Source organism: Phaenicophaeus curvirostris, chromosome 1, assembly GCF_032191515.1.
Source record: "Phaenicophaeus curvirostris isolate KB17595 chromosome 1, BPBGC_Pcur_1.0, whole genome shotgun sequence".
NCBI lineage: Eukaryota > Metazoa > Chordata > Aves > Cuculiformes > Cuculidae > Phaenicophaeus > Phaenicophaeus curvirostris.
Window position 1 is genome coordinate 205,933,013 of NC_091392.1, and position 10,478 is coordinate 205,943,490.

General features: G+C 40.2%; 1 protein-coding gene across 1 annotated transcript; it reads left to right on the forward strand.

The window, feature by feature from the left end:
* Window positions 1–1,499: 1,499 nt before the first annotated feature.
* LOC138735464 (matrix metalloproteinase-27-like) lies at window positions 1,500–9,247 on the forward strand. The gene is made up of 10 exons (XM_069883523.1): window positions 1,500–1,736; window positions 2,185–2,423; window positions 3,020–3,168; window positions 3,266–3,394; window positions 5,311–5,472; window positions 5,644–5,767; window positions 6,368–6,498; window positions 6,727–6,886; window positions 8,654–8,757; window positions 8,969–9,247. The coding sequence occupies exons 1-10, from the start codon at window positions 1,563–1,565 to the stop codon at window positions 9,067–9,069; spliced, it is 1,473 nt and encodes a 490-aa protein (XP_069739624.1). The 5' UTR covers window positions 1,500–1,562; the 3' UTR covers window positions 9,070–9,247.
* The last annotated feature ends 1,231 nt before the right edge of the window (window positions 9,248–10,478 follow it).

A 10,478-nucleotide genomic window follows, 5' to 3' on the forward strand; every position in this document is an offset into this window, starting at 1 on the left:
GTTGTTGGGTTTGTTTGTTGATTTTGCTTTTGGTTTTATTTTTTAATGCTAATAGGAAATGTTATTTAAAAACAAGTTTAACGAACAAGGCTACATTGTGAAACTGGGGCTAAAAAATTTGTCATCAATGCCTCTAGCTGGAGAAAACTTGGCTGCAAGTGACAGCAAAAAAGCCCAAAACACGAAAGCAAGGATTTCCTGAAAAAGCCGCAGTCCAACATGAGGATATTTCTTACATCTGTCTTGTAAATATTGAGTACATGCTGTCAGAGCTCCTCTGAGATGCTGAACACCTTCAGCTCCTATTGCTACTAGTGGAAGAAGAAGGCCAGGACAGGGTGAAATCCCATAATTTGTCATAGCTTGTGTGACTCTTGAAACTTCCTTTATTCTGAATTACTTAAGACAGGAAATAATCATGTGTCCTGCGGCTAATGTGGTTAAACTGAAGAAACTGATGGTGACCAGGAGGACAAACCCCCTCCCACTACAGAGGAGGATCAGGTTTGTGACCACCTGAGGAACCTGAACATTTAGAAGTCTACGGGACCTGATGAGATGCATCCCAGAATCCCGAGGGAATTGGCAGATATGGTTGTCAAGCCACTCTCCATGATATCTGAAAAGTCATGGCAATCAGGAGAAGTTCCTGGTGACTGGAAGAAGGGTAACGTTGTGCCCGTTTTTAAAAAGGGGCAAATCCTGTATGACCAATTTAGTGGCTTTCTGTGATGGGGTGACCACAGCAGTGGACACAGGCAAACCAACAGATGAGATCGATCTAGACTTCTGTAAAGACTTTGACATGGTCCCCCACAACATCCTCCTTTCTAAATTGGAGAGATATGGATTTGATGGGTGGAAGGTACGGTGGATAAGGATATTTAAAGTCCCTTCGAACCCAAACTATTCTATGATTCTGTGATTATTCACATCTTTTAGGCTGGATTTATGGAGTAAAATCTTTTTCATTTATGCATATCCTGAATTCCACTGGTATAAATGAAAGGAAATGCATCTTGGAAGAGAGTTGCAGCGAAGAGGTAGGGAGTGATTTGGGATTTTCATCCCTTTTCCAAAACACCCAATCTCACTTTATGGATCAATTTAAATGTAAAACTTTCTGCTTACAGTAATTTCTCCCAAAGTTTTTTTTTTTTTGGATGGGATTCATATCTAGTGCACAACTCCCATTTTCCAGGCTAAGAATCGTTAAGAGTCCCTGTATGTTTGGTGGTCCCTTTTTAAACAGCTGGGCTGGGACAATTTAAGAGTCTTTGTGTTCATCTGCCATTTCATCTGGTATGAAACTGCTCAGGTTTGCTAAACTTCAGTGTAAATAGCTAAAATTGAGTGCTAGTTTTGAAATGGTAGCCAAACTTCTTAGGAGTATTCAAATACTAAATGATTTCAGATGTCTGTGAAATCAGATGGATTTAATTAAGTTTTATTGTGTCAGCCAACACTGTGTTATAGGATTTATGGAGGTAATCAGAGTATGATAAACTCTGAGTCAGTCGACAACTGGCTCTACAAAGCACCCCATAACTGTGTGAACGAGGATGCTAGAGAGGATGCACAAGAAGCAGAAAGCAGACTGCTCTCCTACCAGGATAGAGATGAGAGTAAGAATGAAGGATCTTTCGCTTTTGCTTTTAACGTTTGCAGCTGTTTCTAATGCTCTTCCCATCCACCCAGAGAAATACAACAATGAAGAAGATGCGAAGCTTGTACAGGTAACTACGTTATCCATATATGAGACCTGTTAAGCCTTTCCCTTTGAGATTTTATCTCTATATTCCAGCTAAGTAGTAGTTTGCTCTCTTTCTCAGACTATACTGTTACATATAACTCTGCTGCCCAAACTCTACTAAAGCAGGATAAATCTGATCGAACTGGAAATGTCATATAAATCTAAAGTAGAATAAATCTGATCGAACTGGAAATGTCGTGTAAATTTAAAGTAGGGTAAATCTGATGAAACTGGAAATCTCCTGTAAACAACAGTCAAGGACAATGTAGTCTGGTTTTGTTTAGCTACAAACCTCAGGAAAATATCCGTTGTGCTCCAGAATCGCAGGCAGATGGTTTTGCTAGCAGAGTACATGAACAATATCAGTCCTACGGTATTTATTTAAGAAACAGACCAAAATGTGAGATGAATTTGATTTATTTTTTCACTAGGACTATTTAAACCAATTCTATACTGTTGAGGCAGATCCAAAACAACTTGGATGGAAAATAAATGATGAATCCACAGCTGAAAAGCTTCAGAAAATGCAACAGTTTTTTGGGCTGAAAGTGACTGGAAAACCAGACCCTGTGACATTGGAAATGATGAAGAAACCCAGGTGTGGAGTTCCTGATGTGGGCCTCTATGGCGTTACTCTGCCAGGATGGAAAAAAAACAAGCTGACATACAGGTAATGTTTCGATAACTACTTTTTGAGTTTGAATTTTGGTTTAGTGTAAATCCACCTTTGTTATATTTAAATATAACTTCTATAGCAATTGTTTCCAGCTGGGAATGCAAAAATGTTTCTCTTTCCCCAGCTGTTGGCTCTGCATATTCCTAAGAGGAATTTCTGAGAGTCGAGCTGGGTATTTTACATTTTCTGAGTCAACCACAGTGTTTTGCCTGTCTTGCATCACTCCTGACAAGTACTCCATGAGCCAAACAGAAATATCAATTGCAACCTGTACAAGACCACTTATCTTCCAAATTTGCTAAGACCAACAGTTTAGTAGTCACAGAAACCTAAGGAAACAATTTCCTTCATGCTTAAGAGACGATCTGGCTATGGGCCATTTTGAGAGAAATCGATACTGTATACACAATTATTATTAAAAAGATCTATTGGACAGTTATCACATGCCTTAAACTCTCTCGGTCCAAGATGGATCTTGAGAGCTATTTAATTACACATTAAATTTCTTCTTATATGTCTCCATTCATATTCTTAACAGAAATTTCTTCTTCAAATAGTAAGTATCATTAATTGAACTCTCATAACTGTAGAATCGTGAACTACACACCAGATATGAGCAGAGAGGATGTGGATAAAGCAATCCAGAAGGCACTGAAAGTGTGGAGCACTGTGACCCCACTGATTTTCACTCGTATTCATGAGGGAGTAGCAGATATAATGATTGCATTTGGGACAAAAGGTAATATGCAAGCTTCATACTGATGGTAAGACTAAGCTAAGGATTTCCCAATAGTCATGAAATAACATCAGTGTTGTTCCAATATCATATTATTTAGCTCATGGACATTGCCCTCGTTATTTTGATGGCCCACTTGGTGTCCTCGCTCATGCCTTTCCACCTGGCAATGGTTTTGGTGGTGATGCGCACTTCGATGAGGATGAAGATTGGACCACAGGCTCAGCTGGTAGGTGAAAAAGGGTTTCTGAAGCATAATGCCGATGGGTAAATTCCTTTCTGGTTTTATTTAGGTGAGATTTATTTATTTAGACTGAGATGAAACACAGCATTAAACAAACAGTTTGAGGGTATTAAACACAATCCTGCAAATGGGATACTTACAAAGACACTGAGGTAAAATCAGCCTCATATATTCTAGTTCCTATTTAAAACAAGTGAAGACATCAACAGGACAACCTTTTTTCAGATAGCTAATGCTACAGACACTGGCCACTCTTACCTGGCGGCTGGTAGAGCCCATACAGAGTTTCACAGCCCTTGGTAAAAGCTTTCTGACTTTTCCCCTCCTGGCGCACATGCTGGCACCCAGCCCAAAACTAGTTCAAAGAATTTAAAGAACTTCTAGTTTAGAACTAGAAGTTCTTCAGGGAACTAGAGGATGACTCCAAGTCTTGCCATTATGCTCATGGGGGACTTCAATTTGCCAGATATCAACTGAAAGTTCCACAGAGCTGGTACAAAGAGGTTCAGAAGACTCCTAAAATCTCTAGATGATAAATTCATGGTAGTGTCACCAGGCCAGAGGACAGAGGAACATTGAGTGTTTGATCATCTAGCTGGTACCTGTCTGCTCCCCCTCAGCCCCCAGGCTGTCCAAGCAGCATGTTCTGCCTCTGACAGATCAGTCAGTACATGGGCACGTTACCCTGTTGTACTTTAGACCCTTTTACTCATCCAGTTTTTGGGATGGAAAACAACAGAGGATAACTGCAGTAGGATAATTGAGGTCCCACTGCAGGAAAACCATGGAGCAAACAAACAGAAGGTGCTATAAGAGCACTGCACTAGGAGAAAAGATGTGGATTTAGTGTGATGAGTAAAAAAATAAGGATGGAGACAGACATGCCATGCTCATATAATGTTATGTGTCCCCCACAGTGGGAATGAATGTGTCAACCCCAGTTTAGCTGGTGTTCTTCAACAGCACAGATCTGGTGGCCAGGCATTGCAGAACTAGTTGGAAAGCTCGGCGAGCTCGTGAGCAGGGAGGACAGGACTTACTGGTGGAAAAATTGAGACTTTGTTTGTTATTTTGAGAAACGGAAATCTTGGCTTCAGCTGGGCTTTCTTGGGCAATCAGTGACCAGACCTCTGCGCTGCCACAGGCTTGTGATCTTCACTGATTTGCTGGGCAGATGAACGTTCTTCCCTAATTCAGAAAAGCATGTCACTTGAGGGGGTGCAAGCAATTTAATGCATGTTGAAGGAAATCTCATTTTTATCTGTTTGCTGTGTTAACGTATTTCACTGGGAATATGTAGGCATAAACACAGTATTTTAAAAAGATATTTTATTTAACAAGGCTATGAAGAAAAAGTACATTTTAAAGTCCTAATGATAAAAAGGTAAGTAGTTCTTTATTTAGTAGTAGTTCTCTATTTTTCCTTTTCTATTCATGATCTCACCTTTCTTTCTCAGGTTTGTGGGACGGAGGTAACACACAGACTGACACTTTGGTACCTCAAGTGAGCACAGAGATAAAACAGGATTGTTTTATCCTTGCCCTGGAGAGCTGTTACTTTGATCTGACTCACTAGCTAATCTGTTCTAGTTCAGCCAGGAACCCCTGCCAGGACATTCCTCAGAGCTGCACCCATGCTCACCTCCAGACATCTATCTACTCATGCCACACACATATTTCAGTAGCTAAGAGAAAGAACAGCAGCAAAAAGGGCCAAAAGACACTCTCTTCTATCAGGGGAAGAACACAACTTTATCATATACAAGTTTACATATATGCAACTCTAATGAATTTCAATAAATTATATGAAAACCTGAGCTATAGCCCTGCTGTGTTCACAGTTTATCAGCCATTTGAAGACCAAAATTAGACCGATCTCTTCTTTCTATCTGTTTTTTAAGGATTCAACTTGTTCCTTGTTGCTGCTCATGAGTTTGGTCATTCTCTGGGTCTCTCTCACTCTAATGACCAGAGGGCTTTGATGTTCCCCAATTACGCCTATGTCACCCCCAGTGAATTTCCTCTCTCTCCAGACGATATAAACGGCATTCAGTCCATTTATGGTAAGTAAATCCATGGTTTAAAACAAGAAGTAAGCAGGAAAGAAACAAACTTTTTCACAAAGTTTCACCATAAAAGTCATTGTATACTCAGAAACACCAAAAATGCATTTATATATGAAAACCTTAATGTTTACACAAATTTGTGTATCCTTTGTAAAATTTCCCCCTTAGGATCTCGACCAAATGCCCCAGATAAAAGGCCAGCCACTCCCACCTCACCTAAAACCTGTGACTCTCAGATTTCTTTTGATGCTATAACTACACTCCGACGAGAAATCATTTTTCTAAAGGGCAGGTAAATATTCATATGATATTTGTCTCTGTGAGGTTTGTCTTGGTTTCTAGAAAGATAGAATACTTTGCTTGTTTGCATGGTTATGATTATGGGATCTATAATCAGACAAATGGATGAGGGTGATAAGGCACTGGCACAGTGATATTAATAAATCACCAAGCAGTGATATTAATAAATTCTGGGACCACTTCCTAGAAATTAGTATTTTCTACCATATAGTGGGACCAATGTCTACTGCAGTCACCTTCTCGAGCCCAAAGTCATCTGGGTATACAGAGAGTAAGTTACAATTAGGCTCATCTGCAACCCTGTAAATCTCTTATTATGCAGTACAGGAACAATCAGAATGTTTCAGCTACTGGTAACCGATACCACTGATCAATCAGTACCAATGACAAGGGTAATTCCAGAAAGAAACCAGAATATAAACAAGCCTCATTTCCCACCAAGGGGAGTGTTTTCCTTTGTGACACGTCAATGCAGGTAGCTCCACTGACAAGAAAGAACTTGTAAGTCTCAGCATTGTTCATATTTTTGTGCATATGCAGCAATGTCTATGGTTATATTATTTACCGCAAAATTTCTTTGTATTCAAATTAGACATTTGTGGCGAGTCTATCCTGATAACTCAGCAGTTGAACTTGAATTAATTTCTGCCTTCTGGCCAACACTGCCACCTGGTATTCAAGCAGCGTATGAGAACACGAAAGATCAAATCCTATTTTTCAAAGGTGAAGTATGAGATTTTCTTTAATTTTATCTTATCTTTCATTTTGTGGGAAGATGGGAGGAGGGAAGGGTAGCTATATGTGCATAAAATACATTTCCCATAAATAAAAAAATAAAACTTAAAAGATTTCATCTAATTTTCCCAGACCCTACACTAAGGGAGCATGATTTTTTTCTATTAGTGTCTCAAAATCACTGATGAAACTAAACATTGAAATTGTTTTTAACAGGTAATAAATTCTGGGTTATCAGTGGATATCGGGTATTGCTTGGTTATCCAAAGAATATCAGCACACTGGGCTTCCCAAAAGGTGTGAAGAAAATTGATGCAGCAGTTTGTAATAAAGATACAGGGAAGACAGACTTTTTCATAGGTGACAAGTACTGGAGGTAAGAAAATGTTTTCTTATCATTGACATCAATATAATCTGAATATTGATGACTGACAAGAAGCTGCTGATTGATGAGAAGCTTGACATGACCTGGCAACATGCGCTCACTGTCCAGAGGACCAACCGTGTCCTGGGCTGCTGGGGAGGGACTTCTGTGGAAGTGTTGAAGGCCAGGTTGGATGGGGCCTTGGGCAGCCTGATCTAGAGGGAGGTGTCCCTGCCCATGGCAGGGGAGCTGGATCTAGATGATCTTTAAGGTCCGTTCCAACCTAAAGTATTCTATGATTCTATGTTTCTATGAATTAAAATTATATATGTGATAAAAGAGAAAGTAGAATTTTATCCAAATATACATGACTAGATAACTATATTAATCCTACTTTTTACGGAAATATTTCTTTAACTCCTGTATAGGCAGAAGAATATAGCTTTGACTTTCAAGAGGGTGTCCTAAACAGGCATTGAACATATGGACCCATTTTGGAACATTATGCCTGGAAGATGAACAAATTTCAGCTTGCAGAGGATTTTCCCGAATACAATAGATAAAAGTATCTTTAGAAAAGAAAGATATAAAAGCTAACCTAATTCAGCAGAAGGCTGGTTGGGATGGCTTGCGCAGGATTTCTCTGATTTCTGAAAAGTCCTGGGTTATTTTATGTCTTTCAGAGAGATAGAAGTTACGGCTCATTTTCCTTTCCTTGGGTAGTTAACACTGGATTTGCAAAATGCTTCTTATAAATCCTAAGCTTTCATGAGTGATTCCCGATACCCAAATAGCCAACAAGCAGAAGCAAAATGTTGGCTTTGAGAAGCTGATAGATTCCTCCGGTGAGCAAGAAAAGCCACTGCAAAGGCCATCTGCAGGCCAGGAGCATGCGTGGGTCAAGCAGACTTAATCGTGACTAATTGTGGGGTTCCTCAGTGAGACATACAGTGTCAGCTGGATTCTCAGCTGCATGTCATTTCCCATCCTTTGGTTTTGATAGTTTTGGGAAGAGCGTTTACAATATCTTGCATCGCTATTTTACCGCCTTGGTCACAAGACAAAGGCATGTAAGAAAACCACAGCACGGATTTCTTATCTAGTAACTCATCCTCTCAGTCTTATATCCCTGTGAAAAAATATTTCTTGTATCCAAGGAGAACTAAAACAAAGGCTTGTTTGTTTGCTTTTCTCCTGAGAGGGTTCCTCAAATCTTCAAGAACATTTTAGGTTCTTCTTTCATGTCCCAAATTCAGCCCCATCTTATAAAAATTGGACTGCTCAATTAAGAACAACTCAATTGTATTGAAATAATGCAGCTTCCTTTTCTCCATCTAAATCTGTCTGCTGGTAGAGGACTATGCACAATATTATGTCAAAGTCTAAGAGGAATTTCAAATTCCTGCAATAAATTTGTGCAGCTGCTATAATGGGAATCAACCCAGCCAGTTTCCATGTGCTGCCTGTCACGCTGCTGTCATTAGAGGAGTTTAATCCCATCCTTGCTGGCACAAAGGTGGGTCTTCCTTCAATCTGTCTCACTCTAGATGCTTCTTTGGAGCTCTGCCTGCCTTTATCAGCAAACAAGTAGCCACCTCACAGAAAATGTGGTGGCCAGTGTCCTATAGATGTATATGCGAGTAGATAACCGTACTCTGTGTATCCCCAATGAAATCAGTCAAAGTACAGATGGTGAACACCTTCCAGCAGCCACTTAATTCTTTGCAGACTTGATGTCTAAACTCCATAAAATCACATATCTCCCTTGATATGGTTTAGGTACGATGAAAACAGCCAGTCCATGGACATGGGTTATCCTAGACGCACAGTCAATGACTTCCCAGGAATTAACCAGAAGGTTGATGCTGTTTTCCAACAGAAAGGTAAATGAAATGAGCTTTGAAGTAAATTTGGGTTACTTGTAAAGAACATAAGCTCTGGAGTTAGGATGAATGTCATTATTGTTGTATCCTGAAAAAGATAGAACTGAAGAGATGCTCTCCTGTGTGTAAAAGGACGATGCTCCCCACTTTGTCAGAATGAAGCTATTATCTTTCGTGTCCATAACATAATGCTTTGGGTTTTTATTTCCAGGATTCTTCTACTTCTTCCATGGATCAAAGCAGTGGGAGTTTGACCCTACTGTTAAAAAGGTTGTCCGCGAAATAAAGAGTAGCAGCTGGTTTAACTGTTAATACCATTACACTTTCTTCTATACAGCAAATGTACGAAAAAAATAATCTAGATTATTCAGAGACTGTTCACATATATACTGCTGCACAGAACAGGCAACAGGAAGAGTTTTCATGTATGTCTGCTCTTTAGATAATTAGCATGTCAATTCTAATTGTATCTTCAAAAGCTAGAACAAAACTGCTATTTACCCCTAATTAAATGCAAAATGTCCAACATAATTTATTATTTTATACTCTTGGTTGGCAATAAATGTTTTTAGACTGATGTCAACTATTTTCTGCTTCATCTGTTGAAAATGTTCTATATGTTAATAGCCTTCCAACATACGACTTTTGTATTTTGCTGCTTTTGCCTCCAAACATCTCCAAGAGTCAGGCTTTCCAATAACCACTTGTTTTCTTACCCTCTCTCCTGTCTTGTTCTTCTGCTTTTCTTTGACCTTTGCAACCTTGTCCCTTTCACACCATATCATTATTTCACCATCAAAACCACCCTCCTGCCTCAGCGTATAAAGACATTATCTCACTCTGAGTTTATTTCCAGCGTAACAGTATTTCATCAGTGGTCTTTTTCTGTGAATCTGTGAGTGAGTGACATCCTACACGAATCAGCCCTGTACAAGAAACAGATTCATTTACCATCCTGTGGAGCACAACTCTGCTAGCACGAAGCGTGTGCTTCAAGCACACACATTTCTTAAGATTTATGACATGTAACCATCACACATGAAGCAAACTCCTCACAACATCAGGCATAACCCATAAAGTCACAGTCCTCTCCAAATATTTTCTTTACATTTAGTTCTGGAAGCAGGCCCAGTGCACTCTGCCAAGTCTTGCCATACTGTGTGCACGGCTGAGAACTGTGTATCTGAGAATATGGTCTGATTACCGTTTACTTCTTCCCATACTCCCTAGTTCACATATAGAATCATAGAATCATAGAATAACCAGGTTGGAAGAGACCCACCGGATCATCGAGTCCAACCATTCCTATCAAACACTAAACCATGCCCCTTAGCACCTCATCCACCCGTGCCTTAAACACCTCCAGGGAAGGTGAATCAACCACCTCCCTGGGCAGCCTCTGACAGTGCCCAATGACCCTTTCTGTGAAAAATTTTTTCCTAATGTCCAGCCTAAACCTCCCCTGGCGGAGCTTGAGGCCATTCCCTCTTGTCCTGTCCCCTGTCACTTGGGAGAAGAGACCAGCACCCTCCTCTCTACAACCTCCTTTCAGGTAGTTGTAGAGAGCAATGAGGTCTCCCCTCAGCCTCCTCTTCTCCAGGCTAAACAACCCCAGCTCTCTCAGCCGCTCCTCGTAAGACCTGCTCTCCAGCCCCTTCACCAGCTTCGTTGCTCTTCTCTGGACTCATTCCAAAGCCTCAACATCCTTCTTGTGGTGAGGG